Source organism: Serinus canaria, chromosome 27, assembly GCF_022539315.1.
Source record: "Serinus canaria isolate serCan28SL12 chromosome 27, serCan2020, whole genome shotgun sequence".
NCBI classification, from domain to species: domain Eukaryota; kingdom Metazoa; phylum Chordata; class Aves; order Passeriformes; family Fringillidae; genus Serinus; species Serinus canaria.
The window spans coordinates 1,570,709-1,591,094 of NC_066340.1; the positions used below are offsets into that span (position 1 = coordinate 1,570,709).

Sequence of the window (20,386 nt, forward strand, 5' to 3'; positions counted from 1 at the left end):
GACCCTTCCCCCAGCAGGGAGGCGAGACCGCTTTGTACCAAAGGGGTTTATTTGCATGTAAATAAACATGTTCTCTGCGATATTTCCAAAAAAGTTGAAATTCCACTTTCCGCCCAAAAAAACTGCCGCGGGAGCCGGGATATTTACAATTCCAGCGATTTTCCAGCCAGGGATTTATGTACAGCATGATACTCGAGGAAAAGAACCAGTTTCTTTTAATCTCCGTGTTCACTTCACCACCTGAGATTAAAAGGTTTGGCTTATATTTAATTTTCACTTTATTTTTATCTTTCTGAATACTGAAAGATGTAAAATTATTGAGAATATAAGCAAAAATATTCCAAAAATAAACCATTTCTCAGAGCCCGAGCACTGACACCCCAAAGCCTCTGCGTGGTCATGCACCTCAGTTCTCCCAGGACTGACGTCATTGGAAGGGGACAGGGCACCAAAATGGGGTGAAAAGCTTTAAATTTGGGCTGGAGGAGACATTGTTCCCTCTGTTCCCACCTTCCACAGGGGGAATTTTGGATACTGAGCTTTGGTCTGGGTGAGGGGAGAGGAAATGAGTGCAGCTTGTTCCTTTTAAAAGAGGTTTTTCTGTCAATTTTGCTGCTTTCCCTTCCAACTTTTAGCGTGCAGCACCAGCAGGAAAACACAGCTCTGGCTGAGGACGAGTCCAGGGAGCCATCCTGGGGGATTCCCAGTCTGGATTCCACTTGAAAGTGCTTCTTTTGGAAGGCTATTTTGTGCCCCCTTGTACAACTCATCCGAGGGATTTTGTCCAAAAAAATGGATTAAATAAAGCAGGAGATGGGGGCAGCTCCAGAGGCTGAGCTGGCACCATTCCCAACAGAGCCACTGGAGGAGGGTGTCCAGCTGAATCCCTCTGGGATTTTGTTCCTGACATCCTCTTTGCAGCACCCCACAGCTCCACAATTCCAACACTGTGCCAGGTATCAGTGTTTGCTCCAGGCTTGGATTTAATTCCCATTTTCCTATCATTTCAAGCTCTGGTGAGGGCGAGGTTGTGGTGTGCAGGACACCAGGAGCAAGGGATAAATACTGGAAAATGTAAGGAGGGAAAAGTTCTCCAGAGCTGGGGGGAGTTTGGGAGACATTCAGGCTCCCAGACTCTGCAGGAGCCCTGGAATTAATCTGGAGGCAGCAGGAATGGGTGAAAAATCCCTACAATTAACCTACTAAAAACTTTCCAAAAAAGCTGGAAACCAAACAGCCCAGGATGGGAAATTTCAGTGGTTTAAAAGAAAAACTCCAATCCTTGCCAACTTTTCTCGCTGCATCCCCCAAGGTGAAGCACAACCTCATTCCCACAGGGAAATCCTGGCCTCCAGCACCCACAGCAAAATCCAGAGGGAGCAGGATCCTGCTCAGTACATAATTCCACAGGAGATTTGTTTGCAGAACTCCTGATTTCCCACATTCCACTTCAGTGAATCAGATGAAACTGCTTTTAAAAATAAAACACTCTCCTGAGTCTCTTTTCCTTTCAGGGACCACAAGATCAGCCCGGAGAGGATGCCTGAGTCATGCTCCTAATTCCAGCCAAAAGGGGAAAATCCATCTTTTAAGGAAATCAACACTTCTGCTGCAGCTCTGATCCCAGCTGAGCCACTCTGGGACTGTTTTCCAAGCAGGACAGAGCTCCCTTAGCTGGAGAATCCTTCCCAGGGCAGTGCCCCTGTGTGTGATCACAATTCCCAGCTTCAGCAGCACGAGGAGATTCCAGGGAAGCTTGATGGTGCAGGCAGGAGTCCCTTTTCCATTGAGATTTGCTGGAATTTCACTGTGCTGGAATGTCACCAAAGCTGCAGAGCCCCCCAAACCCCAAATTTGGGCTCTACCCAAATTCCCACTGGGGGAAAACAAGGAGCATGAGGTGTTCCCACATGGAGGTGAATAAATAGCTAAAATAAATGGGAAGGCAAACCCAAGGCAGCAGCAATCCCTCAGAGCTGTGACCTGGGATAAAATCCTGATTTCCATGAGGAAACAGCGCCCAGCTTGTGCCAGAGGCACCATGCTAAGCCAGGCCTTGAATGAAGGAATGCCATGGGAAATAAAATAAATTAAAAACCTTGTGGTTTTCCTTCTTCCAAAGAATTAAAACCCAGCCCTAAAACATTTCCTAAAATAATTACTTTAAAACTTCCTACATCCAAAAGGAGCTTATCCTGAATGGGAAGAGGGCAAAGGGGCTGGGATCTCCCAGACCAGCCTATGTCTGGGAGCTGTTCCCAAATTCCCACACTCAACTTCATCCCCACAAACTCCCACAGGGATGATAATACTCAGAAATTCAGGAAGAATGGAAGTGCCCACAGGATGAAGGCCACAGGCAGGGACCTGGCTGCTGGCACCCACATCCTTCTGCACAGACCTTGGTGGTCTGAAAACCTTGGAAATACCTTAGAAATACTTATTTTTCCCCCTCTCCAAACACACCCCGTGAAGATCCGTGCGGCAGGTTTGAGATGAATCCTTCCTTCCTTCCTTCCCTCCAGGACTTGCAAACAGCTCATCTGAGAGAATTAATTGCCAATTAGAGCAACATCCATGAGATCATCATCCTCCTCCCCGATGAGGAACTCGGGGCTGGCCCGGGACGGCCGCTCGGCCGAGAGGATGGCATTGCTCGCCATGGACAGAGACTGATCTGCCGAGATGGGAGACTTGGACCAGCTCTCAGGCTTCATCCCGTGCGATTTCTTCTTATCCCTGTCCTTCTCCCTCTCCCTCTCTCTGTCCCTGTCTTTGTCTTTCACTTTTTTCTTCTCCTTTTTGTGCTTCTTGTGCTTCTCGGCGCTGTACTCGGGCAGGGGCCGGATGCCATCGTCGGAGCTGGGGCTGTTCTGGTAGGATTTCTCGGCGATGGAGGAGCCCGACTCGCTCTCGCTGTCGATGTTCTGGGGGGTGTAGGCCGGGGATTTGCTGTGGCTGGGGGAGCAGCGCTCGTGTTTGGGGGTGGAGCCGCTGATCAGGGGCGATCCGTAGCTTTTGGAAGAAGCCATCTGAGGCCTCAGCCCGTCCCCGCCCCCTTCCCCGGGTTTCTGCAGAGTTACTTTGGCTTTAATGCTGGGGGAGCCACCATCGTGTTTGCTGATGATAATTTTGGCCACTCCAGTGCTTCCGACGTTTTTGGAATCCGAGTTCTTCTTGGAAGAGTCGACGGATCCTCCAGAAACAGAGACCTTCGATTTCTCCTTGTCGCTCTTCTCGCGCTTTCCCTGGAACTCCCCCCCAGACATGTTGTGTTTGGAGGACATTGTATGGCTTGAGGAATTGGAACTCGGCCCCATCTGCCCATCCATGGGGTCGTCTCCACCAGGCCCACTCGTGACCACCCCGTGCTTCAGCTTGTCAATGACTGCAGTCAGAGATGGCTTCTTGTTTCTGCTGGGGGACTTGCCTTTGGAGCTTCCATGCTGGTTCTGGGATGAAGACATGGAAGACCCACTGGATGAAAAAGAAGATGAAGATGCCGTGGAGGAATTGGACGAGGGAGGCGGTTTCTGTGACATAGACCCGGAGGATCCCATTCCTGAAGAGGATTTCATGCTCGAGCTTGATCCAGTCCCAGACATGTGGGACCCACCAGAACCTGAACTGATGGGTGACTTCGCTTTAGATGACGGGGGAGTACCCGGGACAGGTTTCATGGGAGAGGCGAGTTTGTCAGAACCCCCCGAGGGCCTCGAGTGGGACGGGGAGATGTTTGGTTTGCTCATGGAAGGGTTCATGAGGGACGATGGCTTTCCTTGAGGTTTCATCTTGGTGCTGCCAGAGCCGGTGCTGAGGCCGTGCTTGGTGATGGGGGAGGATCCCGGCTTTCCCACCGACTGGGCCGAGCCCTTGGACTGACCCGAGCCGGAGCTGCCTTGGCTGGAGTAGAGGCTGCTGCTCATCTTGGAGCCAGAAGACCCTTCTGATTTGCTTTTAATTTTGCCTGAGGTTGAAGAGGAGGAAGAAGAGGAGGAGGAGGAAGAATGGCTATGATGGCTTTTGCTGCTGGAGGAGGTGACAGAACCACTACTCGTGTACTGGCCGTGTGAAGACGGTTTGCCAACAGTCACTGTTCCTTTTGGGATCTGAATGGTTATTTTTGGAATAGGAGGAGTAGCTACCCCGGGAGGAGTCTGGGATCTGCCCGAACTCCCCGGAGATTTGGACCCACCTGTGCTTGCTGGTGGCGTGAAGGGCCTGTTGGATGAACTGTGGGATGGAGATTTCCCATCTGTCTCCTGCTTCTTCCGCTTTGGGAGTTTCTCTTTGCTTTTGCCATCACTGGATGGCGTCCGGCTGCGCTTCCCCGGCTTCCCATCCATCCCAGCACCTGCCATGGCACTTCCAGACCCATTGCCTTCCTTTACCCGTTTCTGAGACTTCTCTTTTCCTAAATCCCCCGTGTTCAGCAAAGGGCTCTGACCTCCACTGTGGTGCTCCATGATGTCAGAGGACCCCAGTGCTTTGCTGGCAGCTGCAATAATACTAAAATCCACCGTATCGGACGGAGCACTCCCCTTAAATTTATTTTCCCCCCCATCACCCCCCAAGACTTGCACCCCCAAATTAGTTAGAGCCTGGGGGGCATAGCCCTTGAAATCATCGGTGTCCCCGCTCTGACTGCTCTCATCAAAGTATTCCTCCCCAAAACCACTCTGGCTCTGACTGTTCAGCAAGTCAGGGTTGAAATCTACCCCGTCTGGAAAAAAATGGTTGGAGGAGTCGCTGTTGGGGCTCACAGCGGCGTCCGCGATCAGGTCTGCGGGGTCTGTGTAGGGGTTCTCACTACTGTTGGTCTGAAAAACATCGGGGTCAAAGAGGGCACTTTGTGAATGTCCTGAACTAGAAGAGTCTCTGACTGGAGTCCCAATGGGTGGGCAGTCCTCAGTACTGGTGGGCAGCTTGGACGCCTCCTCGGCTATATCCGAGAGGATGTCGGTGACATCGGCCCCGATGCTGTCCGAGCTGGACAGGCGAACCATCCTCTGGATGCTGGGCTGGGCGTGGGGCAGAGCCTGGGGGTACGTGGTAGGAGGAGTGCTGCACTGGCTGGGTGCTGGCGTAATATGAGGGGTGTCCAGGGTGTCTGCAGTCATGTTGACATCAAAAATGGGGTTCTGGGAGTCAACATCCATGGAAAAGAGCTCCCTCTGGAAATCGTCCTCAGTCTGGTGCTTGGGCTTGTCGGCCGGCACGCGGGATTTTTTTTTCTTTTGTTTATTCCCCCCAGGGCCCATTTCCATTCTGGGGGAGCCAGAGGAAGAGTTCTGCCTTTCCAGAGGGCTGCTCCCATAAAGAGTGGAGAAATCCTGAGGAGGATTCTCCTTAAGAAGGTTCATGAGCATGGGGTGGTTCTTGGTGTTGCTGGCTGGTGAGGATACTGGTGGTGGTGTGTGGTGGGGGGGGGTTGGACTTGAGCCAATGGTAGACCCCACATTCCCTGTGATCTGCAACAAACTAGTGAGAATAGGGTTCTGAGACACTTTGCTGAAGTCCTCCCCATGGCCCACCGAGTCATGCCTCTCTTTCATGCTTATGCTCATGTTAAACAAAGTAGTGATGGGCCCCCCAGGAAAAGTGTTGGTTGGGGTGGTGGTCCCACTCATTGGGTTGCTGCCTGTGGTCATGCCATACCCTGGGCTGCTGGCTGGGGGCAGGTTTTTCTTCACCATGTCTTCAACTGTCTCTGCAATGAGGGACAGAGCTGGTGTGTCAGCTTGGATGGTTTCTGCTTTCCTACGGATGGCTCTCATGGTGACAGGGATGGACATGCACCTGCAAGACACAGCACAGGGTCAGGGTGGGGCTGGCTGCCCTCAGCAAAGGCCACTGGGGAGGTTCTACACCTCCAGCAGGTACAAAATGAGCACTCAGGGGCTTGCACAGGAGAGCAGCAGGTCCAGGTTTTATGTCCTGCTTTTCTGCTTGAATTCAGAGAGACATCTGCACGTGCAATCCCAGAGGGAGGATTAATCAATTATCTCTAATAACTGATAGCTGACAGATCATTATCTGGTAGTTAAAAAGCACAGAATCATGGAATGCTTTGGTTTGGAAGGGGTCTTAGAGCCCATCCAGTGCCATCCCCTGCCATGGCAGGGACACCTCCCACTGTTCCAGGCTGCTCCAAGCCCCATCCAGCCTGGCCTTGGGCACTGCCAGGGATCCAGGGACAGCCACAGCTTCTTGGGGGAATCTGTGCCAGGGCCTGCCCACACTCACAGGGAGGGATTTCTTCCCAATATCCCACCTAGAACTACTGCTTCAGTTTAAAGCCATTCCCCTTGTCCTGTCTTCTGAAGGATTCTGGGTTGTTCCTCCAATTCTGGCAGAAAACACCTTGGTAAACGTGATTTCCTACAACCTTATAAAAATCCCAGAATGGCTTGGGTTGGAAGAGCTTAAAGCCCATCCAGTTCTACCCCTCTGCCATGGGCAGGAGCAGCTTTTTGAGCTCAAAAATCAGTGTTACCACCACATTCTCCTGAGGAATAACAAGTCTGTAACGTGCTGGAAGCAAAACCAGTGGTTCCCACCCAAAAGGTGACAGGAGTGCTGTGCCCTGGGAATGTCCTGCTCTGTCCTGAATGTGACTGAGGTGATAAAAGCCCTGTGTAAACAACAAACTCAGAAATAAGTAGCTGCAGTTCAATGTCTGGCACTGAATTTTCAGCATGGCTCAGAGTTCTTCTCTCCCCCAAACAAGCACAGAACAGCTCCAGAACTGCTGGAAAAACACGAGATGGAGCAGAGCTCATCTGTGTGATTGGGAGCTCAAGGTGGGACAAAATCCCAGCTTACCTCTGAACAACCTTGGCAATGAAATCATCTGTACAGATGAGGGCATCAGACAATCCTTTGTACAGCTTACAGTTCACATGGCTGGAGTCCTGCACATCCATCACCACTGCAAGAGAGCAGGGAGAGATCAAAATCCTGCTCACAAGGGTGAGGAAACCCTGCCAGCCCTCCCAGAAATGCTGCTCCTGCTGCCCCTGAGGCCACTTACCACACACCAGGGAGTCGTTCACAGGGTGCTGGAAGGACACACTGAAACAGGAGTCAGAGAGAGGACAAACTTCAAACTGCAGGATCCCAGGAGAATCTGAAAAACACAAGAACTTTTAACTGAAGGAAGAGTGGAGATGAACCAGTGTGGCATTCACATTTTCTAGAAAAATCCCTTCACCCAGGATTTTTCTCCTGGGAAGCTGAGAAGCCTCAGAGAAAAAGGAAAACAATAATTAATCTGATTTGTTTCTCCTGTGCTTTGCTCCTTAGAATGTGTTTGGAGATTGTTTATCCAACTGGTGGTTGTTTCATTGGTTTCTGCTCTTGAGTTGTTTTCACTCATTGGCCAGTTGGGGCTAAGCTGTGTCAGGCACAAGTTTTCATTATTATCATTTTAAGCTTCTGGAAGTATCCTCTATGTATTCTTTAGTATAGTCAGTATAGTATTCTTTAATATATTATAGCATCATAAAATAATAAATTTGCCTTCTGAAAACATGGAGTCAGATTCATCATTCCTTCCTGTCACCAATACAATAAACCAGAGCCTTAAAACCCCCACACAGATGGGGAAATAAACCAAGGGAAGCAGCAGAGGCTTCACTTCTGATGAGGAAAACCCCCCAGAGTTCATCACTCCCACTTGATACTCCTCTGGAGGTGGCACCCACCTTCCTTCAGGACTGTCCTCTTGACACAGCTGCCTATGAGGGTGTTGTAGGCCACCTGGTGCCTGATCAGGCTGAGGATGAGGGGCACCCTGCCGGGGTGCTGGAAGGCGATTTTGCCGAGCAGAGTCCCCTGCAGGCTCCGTCCGTCCGGGAGAGGAGCGTCCTTGTTCAGGAAGTAACAGTGCTGCTGTCCTGGAAGAGCCTGACCAACAATCCCTGCTTTAGAAGGGGATAATGGACACCCAGCAGTGCTCAGAGGCCACTGACACCACGTCACCTTTGGACAAACACTGAGGATGTTTTCCTTCCGCTCTGATCAAGGAAAAGATTTGAATTTCTCAGAAGTACTGCCCAACAGCACTCACTGCTCCCACTACAACAGTTTCACACTGGATGGCTTCCCTTCTGGGGAGAGAATCCTCTGGAGTCAACACTCATCCGCAAATTTAAGGATTTCTCCCAAAATGCTGCAATTCATTCAGCCACACATCAAGGGACAAAAGGAAGGGACAGGCTCAGCCCCTCTGCTCTCCTCCCTGCAGCTGCACTCCAACAGCAAAGCAGCTTTCAATACCTAATTTTCCTAAGCACCATGCTCATCACAGAATCATGGAATGGTTTGGCTTGGGAGGCCCTTAAATCCCATCTAGTGCCACAGACTGGGACACTTCCCACTATCCCAGATTACCCCAAGCCCTGTCCAACCTGGCACTGGACACTGCCAGGGATGGGGCAGCCACAGCTTCTCTGGGAAACCTGTGCCAGGACCTGTACATGAATCCAAATGCTTGAAGAACAAGTTTTGTTTGTGAATAAATGTCCTGCTCTGTTCTGAATGTGACTGAGGTGATAAAAGCCCTGTGTAACCAACAAACTCAAAAATAAGTAGCTACAGTTCAACATCCGGCACTGAATTTTCAGCTCTGAGCTCTTCTCTCCTCCAAACAAGCACAGAACAGCTCCAGAACTGCTGGATAAACATGAGACGTGTGTGATTGGGAGCACAAGGAACCCATTTTGTTTAACCCACTTGGAAGGCAGCTGAAGCCCCTGAGATGGTGCTGTGGAGGTGGCCCAGGCTGGCTGGGAGGGCGCACTTACGGCATAGAATCGCATGTTGTGGTTCAGGGGCAGGGGATCATCCTCCTTGGACAGCTCAAACTGTGTGATCAGCTCATACAGGGGCACAAACGTGGGCGGTGTGTCAAACAGGGGGATACCTGAAAGGACAAGACAGCACGGAATGATGGCATCTGAATCCAGTGGAAAACCTGGGCCAGTCATATTTTCTGGACAAATCCCTTGGCCTAAGATTTTGCTCCTGGGAAGCTGAGAAGCTACAGAGAAAAAGGGAAACAATAATCATCTGATTTGCTTCTCATGTGTTTTGCTCCTTTGGAATGTGTTTGGAGATTGTTTCATTGGGTTTTTATGAATTGTTTTGACTCATTGGCCAATCAGGGCCAAGCTGTGTTGAAGCTCTGGAAAGAGTCAGAAATTTTCATTATTATCTTTTCAGCCTTCTGTAAGTATCCTTTCTGTATTCTTTATTATAGTTTAGTATAGCATTCTTTATTATAGTATCATAAAATAATAAATTAGCCTTCTGAGAACATGGAGTCAGATTCATCATTCCTTCTTTCGTCTGGGGATCTGGCAAATACAATACAAGCCTGTCCAGGTGTTACTGAAAACAGCACAAAACCCTGAGCAGCTCCCCTGGGACGTGTTAAAAATCAGCAGCATTTACTGATAGACACAAGGGAACATTAATAAAACCCCAGAGATGTGTCTGACAGGTCTGCAACCCACCTGTGCAGCTCTGCAGCTTCTGGATGAAAGCTCGAGACACTGGAATGGGACGTGGGAACTTCAGGAAAAAACAAGCAGGCAAGTCCACGCTGTTGGCACTGGTGATCGAGGAGAAAGATGGAGTTCTGGAAGAGTGGGGGCACAAAAGTTCCTGTGAACTGCAGGGCTTCTGCTCTCACCTGACACAACATTTATGTTTGCTCAAAGACACCTTAAAAATGAAGGCACCCCTCAGAAGCACCTGAGAGCCCTGAAATGGCACTGTCATATTTTCTGAAAAATCCCCTTGCCCGGGATTTTCTCTTGGGAAGTTGAGAAGCCCCAGAGAAAAAGAAAAACAATATTATCTCATTTGCTTCTCCTGTGCTTTGCTGCTTTGGAATGTGGTTGGAGATTTTTTTTATCCAGCATGTGAGTTGTTTTAACTGAATGACCAATCATGGTCAGGCTGTGTCAGGACTCTGGAAGAGTCACTGGTTTTTCATTAGTATCTCGTTAAACTTTCTGTAAGTATCCTTTCTCTATTTTTTAGTATAGTTTTAGCATAGCATTCTTTAAATAACATCATCAAATAATAAATTAGCCTTCTAAGAGCATGGAGTCAGATTCCTCTGTGCCTTCTCTGGGGGTCTCAGAAAACACCACACTGAAACAGGCATTTCTTGGCCTACAGGCATCACGTGTGGAATTGTTGTATTGCTGTGACACTCCCCCAGCTGAGTGCTGGCCTGCTGTGCTGCCCTTACCCTTTGCTGTCCACAGGATGGGAGCCCATGATCAGTGGAGCAATTGGAAGTTTGTGCATTGCCATGGTTCCCTCCACTGTCACTGACACGTTCATCCCCAGCGAGCGAGGAACTGCAGGGGGAAGCAGGAGAAAAGCACAACAAGGACATGAGCTGATGGAAAAAAAAACCCCCACCAGTGGCAAGTTTTGTGGATTGAATATGAATTAAATATATTCTCCATCCCTGGAAGTGTTCAAGGCCAAGTTGGATGGGGCTTGGAGCAACCTGGGATAGTGGAAGGTGGCCCTGCCCATGGAACTGGATGAGCCTTAGGGTCTCTTCCAACACAAAATATTCTGTGATTCTATAAAATATTATTCTGGCTTTCCCCACAAGGCACAGAGTTCACTGTTCACCTTCAGGACCGAATGGACAACAGCCAAACTGACTGTTCTACCCAAATCTCCATTTCCCTCTTGCCAGGTGGACCAATTGCATCACCCTCAAAATATTTTCCAAATGTATTTTTGAGTTTGTAGTTTGCTCTCTGCAAAGCAAAACAAATTATGATTTTGGATAATTTCCCTCACAACTGCAGCTTGGTTTTGGCACTGTAACAAGAGCCAGATGTCCATGTATAAAAACAACCTTCCAGTATGATGGGAGAGGCACCAGGCTGGATGGGGGATAGTGGAAGGTGTCCCTGCCCATGGCAGGGGATTGGAAGTGGATGAGCTTGGTTTAAACCCAAACCATTCTGGAATTCTATGTTTTTATTCAGATAACCAAATAAACCCCATATTAAAATGAGACTCACTGCAAGGAAAAAGGCTCTGCCTGCAAACTGTCACTCCTTGAGCCCACAGGAGCTCAGCCACAAGGTCCAATGGTCACCTGGGGCCAGTGTCTACACCTGGGCTCATTAAACCCACAGGACAGCCTGTGACTGTCCTGCTGGACAGGGTGACAGCAGAGGCTGGGCTGGAATTCTGCTCCCTTCCCTCCTTCAGGCAGCAGCAGCCCCCAGCAGCTGCACAGCTCACCTACCATTGTTCTCGTGCAGAACCACGGGGGCTCCAGTGCCATCCTCAAATAAATCATAGGGGGAGACGTAATATTTGAGGTTCATCAGGAGACCTGGGGGAGAGAAACTCCTGATGAGGCATCCTGAGAAGTCATCCCGATCACCCCCACCCCACAAAGCCACACAAACACCCCAAGACCTTTACTTTACTCCCTCTTTTACTTTATTATTTATAAATAATAAATAAGTAACTGAGTCATCAGTTAATGTGGAACTATGACCCATACTTGAGGCCAGGAAGAAATTTTTTTTTAATTAATTAAAATTAATTCCTTTTTTTAAGAGTGAATCACAGGTACCTCCACTCCTGGGGGTGAGATAGCCAACACTGCCATGGAGGATCTTGTCCAGGGGGTTTGCATTGGTGGCTTGCCTGCAAGAGAGGCAATCACAGTCTGAAACAAGCCACAGCCACACCTGAAGCCAAAATCCCTGTGCTGAGACTGATTTCAACTCAAAATTCACATTTCTGGGACCCAAAGAGGGGTTGATCCAAAACGCCTCACTGTACAGGTAAAACAAAAGCTGCTTTACCCTCTACAGCATTGTCAATTTAAAACACATCATCACTGAATTCACCTGGTTACAAACTTTTATTTTGCCTTTTAGACTCTCTTCCAATCAAATCCTGCAGTTAAAAAGGAATTTCTCAGAGCTCTAAGCATTTATAGATATTTAGAAAACCACACAGACACCATAAAACTTACCAATACATCCCAGCCATCTTTTGGAGATCCAACTCTAAGGACTGCAGAGCCAAGTACATTTTAGTTTTGAGTTTGCTTAGGAAAAAAAAAAAAACAATAAAAAATATAAGAAAACTTGAAAGAACTGTGCAGTGCAAACCTACAAGCTTGAAGTTTTTTTTTTTTAATTTTATATGTGTGCATAAATAAATGTATTCTAGATTTGTTATTTCATGTTATATCTGTGGATATAAATATACCCTGGACTTACTTGTCCCCTGGCAGCTTATACAGGTTCACAAGTCCCCTCAGATGCTTTGAAAACTCATCAAAATTTTTCTCTCTGAAAGGAAAAAGGAGGAAGTTACCAAGTATTCAAATTAGGAACAGATAGATTTCATTTAAAAAAGTGATATTAATAAGATGCTGAGCCACTTAAAAAAAAAAAAAACTTTTGCTACATGAAAATGTGTTCTTTAAATGATCCAGCTTGAATGTGCTGTGGGCTTTGAAGATACCTTGCACAGCAGCCAGAATCACAAGATCTGAGCCAAAGCCAGAAAATCCCCTGGAGAAGTGAAGACACTTTGTGGGGAAGGAGCAGCTGTGAAGAATTTTGTGTTTCCAGACATCAAATAGCATCAGATCCTTACAGTAAAGAGAAAACACAACAACCCACCCCTGTCACTCACCTCAGATGTTGCACCAGCTCTGGACAGCTCTGGAAAGGAAAGAACACACAAGGATGTCAGTGTGGGATGCAGCCACTCCGGGCTTTGTGCAGCTCTGCAGCTGGGAAATATCATGGCAGGGGAATTCCCAAGCATCAGCTTTTCCTGGGAAGCCACACAATGCTCACAACCACTTGCTGTGGCTCTACTTCTGCTCCTCAAGCTCTGCTGGGACAAATCCAGGTAATAACATTTCCTCTTAAATTATTAATCTGAAATAAACTTCTAAAGCTGTGAAGATTTAGGGTGAAAATCTATGAGCTTACACAGGGATATTAAAAATGGGGTGTTTTGAGGAGAGGCCAATCAAACACCAAGCTTAAACTCTCCTCCACATGCAGAAGGCATTTTCTCCCAGCATTTCACATTTTAGAACTTTCCATTCCCAGATCTGAGCTGTGTAAGAATAATTTCCTTTCCTTGGAAACAGCAAAAACTCCCATAAAATTCTCAGAAAAATGGAGGTAACTTCCCCAAATAATTTTGCAAATTGTGAATCCATAGTGTGCATTGATAAGAAATTCCCAACAAAGGACCAAATTACTCCTTGGAGGATTTTACTTCCCACTAGAATGAGCAGCAAGGGTGTAACTCTGGGTCTAAGGGAATGTTAAATAAAACCCATTTTCTCTGCTCAAAACAAAGGGAGATAAACAGGAATCCCAAAAGCACAAGGGTTCCTCTTTCCCAGGAATACACACCACGGGGTTTTCTCCATGGTGAGCCACCTTGACATCACAGAGCAGCCCTGCAGGGTCCAGCTGCACCTCCACATAAAACATGTCTGAGGTGATGTAACACTCGGTGCCGTTCGCGCTACAAGCTTGAAGTTTTTTTTTTTAATTTTATATGTGTGCATAAATAAATGTATTCTAGATTGTTATATTTCATGTTATATCTGTGGATATAAATATACCCTGGACTTACTTGTCCCCTGGCAGCTTATACAGGTTCACAAGTCCCCTCAGATGCTTTGAAAACTCATCAAAATTTTTCTCTCTGAAAGGAAAAGGAGGAAGTTACCAAGTATTCAAATTAGGAACAGATAGATTTCATTTAAAAAAGTGATATTAATAAGATGCTGAGCCACTTAAAAAAAAAAACTTTTGCTACATGAAAATGTGTTTCTTTCAAATGATCCCGCTTGAATGTGCTGTGGGCTTTGAAGATACCTTGCACAGCAGCCAGAATCACAAGATCTGAGCCAAAGCCAGAAAATCCCTGGAGAAGTGAAGACACTTTGTGGGGAAGGAGCAGCTGTGAAGAATTTTGTGTTTCCAGACATCAAATAGCATCAGATCCTTACAGTAAAGAGAAAACACAACAACCCACCCCTGTCACTCACCTCAGATGTTGCACCAGCTCTGGACAGCTCTGGAAAGGAAAGAACACACAAGGATGTCAGTGTGGGATGCAGCCACTCCGGGCTTTGTGCAGCTCTGCACTGGGAAATATCATGGCAGGGAATTCCCAAGCATCAGCTTTTCCTGGAAGCCACACAATGCTCACAACCACTTGCTGTGGCTCTACTTCTGCTCCTCAAGCTCTGCTGGGACAAATCCAGGTAATAACATTTCCTCTTAAATTATTAATTTGAATAAACTTCTAAAGCTGTGAAGATTTAGGTTGAAAAATCTATGAGCTTACATAGGGATATTAAAAATGGGGTGTTTTGAGGAGAGGCCAATCAACACCAAGCTTAAACTCTCCTCCACATGCAGAAGGGGCATTTTCTCCCCAGCATTTTCACATTTTAGAACTTTCCATTCCCAGATCTGAGCTGTGTAAGAATAATTTCCTTTTCCTTTCCTTGGAAACAGCAAAAACTTCCACAAAATTCTCAGAAAAATGGAGGTAACTTCCCCAAATATTTTGCAAATTGTGAATCCATAGTGTGCATTGATAAGAAATTCCCACAAAGGACCAAATACTCCTTGGAGGATTTTACTTCCCACTAGAATGAGCAGCAGGGTGTACTCTGGGTCTAAGGGAATGTTAAACAAACCCATTTTCTCTGCTCAAACAAGGGAGATAACCAGGAATCCCAAAAGCACAAGGGTTCCTCTTTCCCAGGAATACACACCACGGGGTTTTCTCCATGGTGAGCCACCTTGACATCACAGAGCAGCCCTGCAGGGTCCAGCTGCACCTCCACATAAAACATGTCTGAGGTGATGTAACACTCGGTGCCGTTCGCGCTCAGGTGGGACCCGAGGCTGCCGGGGCAAACAGAACAGAAATCGCTGTGAGATGCACAGAAAAAACCCACAAAATCCCACTAAACCCCACAATCCAACACACAAAACCCACCCTAAACCCCCCAAACCAAGCACGCAAAACCCACCCTAAACTCACCCAAAATCCCCCAATCCAAGCACACCAAACTCCCCAGTCCACAAAGTACACAAAATCCTGCCATCCATCACACAAACCCCACAATCCAAGCTCACAAAACCTCCCAATCCAGATCACACAAACTCACACAAAACCCACCCCAAACCCCCCAATCCAAGCACACAAACATCACACAAACCCACCCCAAACTCCCCCAAGCACACAAACTCCACAAAACCCACCCCACGACACAAATCACAACATGAAAAGACCCACCCCAACCTCCCCAACACACAAACTCACACAAAACCCACCCCAAACCCCCCAATCCAAGCACACAAACTCACACAAAACCCACCCAAACCCCCCAATCCAAGCACAACAAACACACAAAACCCCCCCAACCCCCCAATCCAACAACAAACTCACAAAGCAAGAACCCCCAAAAGCACACAACCACACAAACACAAACTCACCCAATCCAAGCAAACAAATCCACGCACACAAAACCACACAAAACCCACCCAAATTCAGCCAATAAATAAACTCCACAAAACCCACCAAACCCCCAACAGCCAAGCATACAACTCCACACAAAGCTCACAAACCCCACAATCTAAGCACACAAAAACCCCCAACCCACACGCAAATTCCCCAATCCAGCACACAAACCCCCCAATCCAAACACACAAACCCCCCAATCCAGCACAAACCCACAACACAAAACCCCCAATGCCAAGCACACAAATCACCCACCTCCAACACAACACAACCCCACCCAGCACACATAACCCCCCATCCAAGCACACAGAAACCCCCATCCAAGCTCAAAAACCCCCCAACCCAAGCACACAAAACCCCCAATCCAAGCCCACAAAACCAACCCCAACAAAACCAAGCACACAGAAACACCAATCCAATCACCAGAGACCCCCCAATCCAAGCCACAAACCCCCCAACCCAAGCACACAACCCCCAATCCAAGCACACAGAACCCCCAATCCAAGCACACGAACCCCCCAACCCAAGCACACAGAACCCCCAACCCAAGCACACAGAACCCCCCAACCCAAGCACACAGAACCCCCCCAACCCAAGCACACAAAACACCCAACCCAAGCTCACAGAACCCCCCAACCAAGCACACAGAACCCCCCAATCCAAGCACACAGAACCCCCAACACAAGCCCAACCACCACAGAACCCCCCAATCCAAGCACACAGAACCCCCAACCCAAGCACACAGAACCCCCCAACCCAAGCACACAGAACCCCCCAATCCAAGCACATAGAACCCCCCAACCCAAGCACACAGACCCCCAACACAAGCACACAGAACCCCCCACCCAAGCACACAAAACCCCCCAATCCAAGCACATAGAACCCCCCAACCCAAGCACACAGAACACCAACCCAAGCACACAGAACCCCCCAACCCAAGCACACAGAACCCCCCAACCCAAGCACACAGAACCCCCCAACCCAAGCAGCACAAGGTTCTGGGGGGGCAGGGCAGCAGGAGAAGTCTCTCCATGAGTCAGAGGAGCAGACCCACCCGCTCTGCCTCGCGATGGACTCCAAGCGATCGGTCATGGCAGGCAGAGATGACACTGATGGAGGGAACAAAAACCAAACTTCAGGGGAAAGATCCAACATTCCCTAAGGAATTCCCACCAGCAATAAACCAAATCTCAGCTGGTTACTCCCTCCCATGTCTGCTCACACTGTCCCATGTGCAGCCACACAGGACATGTCCCCAAATACAGACACGAGGGTGTGCACAGAGAAACCCAAATATTCCCAAACTGCAAGGAGAGAATGGAATTCCTTCTGCAAGTGGAATCCAGGTATGGGCACTCAGAGAATCATGGAATGGTTTGGGTTGGGAGGGACCTTAAAGCCCATCCAGTCCCACCCTGCTATGAGCAGGACACGTCCCACTCTCCCAGGTTGCTCCAAGCCCTGTCCCATTTTGGGTATTTCCAGGGATGGGGCAGCCACAGATTGTCTGGATAAAGAGAGAATTTTATTTTCCCAATAAAAGCAGCACAGCCTGACTGTCCTGCCTGGCACTGAGCTCAGTGTGTGATGAACCCCTGAGCACCAGGAACACTGTGAAACACAGCAGCAACACCCCGTGTGGTTTTTATGGAGCATTTCCATAGGATTTTCCACCCTGTGGAGAGCACACAGAGGACACACCAACCTTTCAGGGCCTTCTGCAGGGTCTCCAAGCAGCTCACCAGGTGCTGGTGTCCCCCTGAGTTCAGCACCACACGTTTTTCCTTGGGCAGACAGAAAAAAAATATATCGTTTTTCCTTGTTCCTCAGTAGGAGGGAATTATGGCAACTTCTGAGAGCCAAATGAGTTTTATTTAGATAATTAAAGCAGATTAGAGTTCATCCCCAAATTAAAACATCTTGATTCCTCTAGGTGAACAGTATCTGTTTGCAGATTACAAAGGCAAGCCTGGAATTATTTTCTTTTTAGCAACTTGCCCAGCTGGAAGAACAGAATGTAGCAACTTTTTATAGGTCTGAGCTGAGAGTTTTAGAAGAGGTGACAGAAAAATAAAGAGCTGGGCAAACTTTTAACACCTGAGTATGGGCAGGAGGCTTTGCTGAGATCTCCCTTGCCTCCTGCTCCTCCTTCCCCCACCCACACCAACATTTCAAACCCATTTCTTGACTAAGCCAGGGCTGAGTGTTGAGTGTCACTGAACAAAACCAATATCCACAAAACAACAAGTCACTGCTCTACAAAACAATATCCAGGAAGGGTAAGTAGCAGAAAATACAAGTTTGACCCTTTCCCTGGCACTAATCTGTAATTAGGGGAGGGAAAGACACAACAGGCAGGGAGGGTTTGGACATCCCTCCCTCCCCTGCACCCCTCAGGAGAGAGTGAAACCAAACCAAACCAAAAACAGCTGGAAGAGATCTAGGAACCCAAGACAAAGCCATCAGCAGAGAAGCTGCAGGCAGGTCCTGCTCAGAGCCCAGCAATGCTCACCATGACCTGCCGGACCAACTTCATGGTTTCTGTCCAGGGCCGGTTCTGGCTGTACTTGGCGTGGAGCCTCTCCAGGAGGGAGCTCATCTTGTTCAGCTTCTCTGCCTCTGGGACACAGGAATGTTCAGGAAACACAATGAGCCAATACTGGAAGCTTCACAATTCAGAAAACTTTCCACCTTTAAGCTGAAGATGATTTCAAAGAATTTTCTTACTGCTGGTTTAACCCCAGACCTCAAGGTGAGGTAAATGTCATGGAATATCCCAGGTTGTTAAAACTAAAGGATCATGAAAATCCCATGGAATTCCTGTCTGGAAAATGCCCAGCTCCTGTTCTGCACCATCCCTGAGTGATGTGGCCTCAACAGGTTCAGTTCTGCCAGGACAGGATCCCAAGGGTTAGACCTGGGGCAGGAAACTGAGGGTTTGGGAAACATAGGGTTAAAGCAGTGAGGTGGGTTTTGTGTCCTGGACTCCCCCTCTGCTCTCTCTCCCAACTTCTTGAAAGATCCTCACACCTTCCATCATGAAAAACCTCAACCAAGTCATTCCAGTTGTCACAAATTCTGTGCTCAGACACATTCCTGCCTCACAGCAGGACCTGGGGAGTGGCTGGAGCTGTGCCAGGAGGGTTCAGGTTGGATTTTGGGAGAAGTTCTTACCCCAGAGGGTGGTAGGACCTGGGGGAGTGGCTGGAGCTGTGCCAGGGAGGTTTAGGTTGGATTTTGGGAAAAGTTCTTATCCCAGAGGGTGCTCAGGCACTGCCCAGACTCCCCAGGGCATGGTCACAGCCCCAAGGCTGACACAGCTCCAGGAGTGTTTGGACAAGGCTCTGAGGGACAGGGTGGGATTTTTGGGAGCTGAATTTTGATGCTCCTGTGGGTCCCTTCCAGCTCAGGACATTCCATGACTCCACAATCCCTCCAAAGCTGAGGGCTGTGTCCCCTCAGTGCTGTTCCAGAGCCAGGACATGGCTCCCTGTGCTGGGAGGGGACAGAGCAGTGGACGAGTGACTGGAAGGTGACAGAGAGAACATGGCCTTCAGGAGCACCCAAATCCTGTATTTTATTGCCAAGAGACAAAGCTTTCTATACTTTCATGTCAAAAAAAAAAAAAAAAAACCCAGTGGGCATCATTCCAGAATAAACTCTGTCCCCAGCTCCAGAGGGTCCAAGGCAAACAGGACATTTTAGTGCCACCTCACAGGATCCTGTGACTTCCACCTGTCAACCTTCCACGGTTTGGGGTCCTTATTGATGCTCTCCTAGGCCACAGACCTCACAGTGAGTCCCCCACATCCAAGAGAAAAGAAGGAATGAATGTGTGCTGGGTGTTCTAGAGTCTCCTGCTCTGGAGACATTCCAAACCCAGATGTATTCCCTGCTCCTTGGCAGAGAGGTTGGATTGGTGATGATCTCCAGAGGTCCCCTCCAACCCCAGCTATTCTGGGGTTGTTTTCAGGCACTTTATACCTCTCTGCATCACCACAGGATGTTGGAGGTGGGAAGGGACCCCTGGTGCTCACCTGGTCCAAGCCCCCTCCCCAACCAACAGTGAGTTGTCCAGAATCCCAGGAGAGAAGTGGAAGGGACCTCTGCAGATCACCCAGCCCAGCCCCCTGGCCAGGCAGGGTCACCTGGAATGTGCCCAGGTGGGTGTGGAATTTCTCCAGAGACGGAGACCTCACACCCTCCCTGGGCAGCTGCTCCAAGACTCTGACACCTCCTGAAAAGAAACTCTTCCTCATGCCGAGGTGGAATTTGTTGTGTTTCAGTTTCTGGCCATTGCTCCTCGTCCTGGCGCTGACTGAACAGAGTCTGGCACCAAGCTCTGACACCCCCTGAGGATTTCTGTACGGGTTTATGGGATCCCCTCTCAATCTTCTCTTCTCCACAGTAACCAGGCCCGGCTCCGCGCTCCCTCCTCATCACAGAGATGGCCCAGACCTCAAATCTCCTTTGAGACCCTCGCTCGTATCACCTTTCGGGGCTTCACTTCATCCCCAGCCCGGGGCTGCCCAGCCCCGGAGCCACAGGGCCCCCCTCGCTCCCTCACGGGGCCGGCGGGAACCCCCGCGTCCCTTGCGCCGCACTCACCCTCGGCGCTGCCCGGCGCTGCCTTCATATTGCAGGTCCGGGGCCGGGATCGAGAGAGGGAGAGGGAGCGGAGAGGGATCGGGAGCGGGCGGGCAGCGGGGGCGGCGGCCGGGCCGCCCTCGCCCTCACACGGCTGCGGCCGCCGCCATCGCTGCACCCGCGGCCGCGCTCCCGCGCTCTCGCGAGACTTCGCCGC

General features: G+C 49.0%; 1 protein-coding gene across 1 annotated transcript; it reads right to left on the minus strand.

The window, feature by feature from the left end:
• Positions 1 to 112: 112 nt before the first annotated feature.
• MED1 (mediator complex subunit 1) lies at positions 113 to 20,354 on the minus strand. Its single transcript, XM_009096577.4, has 17 exons — positions 20,191 to 20,354; positions 18,095 to 18,201; positions 17,288 to 17,366; positions 16,637 to 16,691; positions 14,831 to 14,963; positions 14,093 to 14,121; positions 13,675 to 13,746; positions 12,038 to 12,112; positions 11,630 to 11,703; positions 11,294 to 11,383; positions 10,265 to 10,376; positions 9,519 to 9,643; positions 8,808 to 8,926; positions 7,707 to 7,908; positions 7,034 to 7,129; positions 6,826 to 6,931; positions 113 to 5,799 (listed from the first exon to the last, which is right to left on the minus strand). The coding sequence occupies exons 1-17, from the start codon at positions 20,216 to 20,218 to the stop codon at positions 2,553 to 2,555; spliced, it is 4,749 nt and encodes a 1,582-aa protein (XP_009094825.3). The 5' UTR covers positions 20,219 to 20,354; the 3' UTR covers positions 113 to 2,552.
• Positions 20,355 to 20,386: the final 32 nt, after the last annotated feature.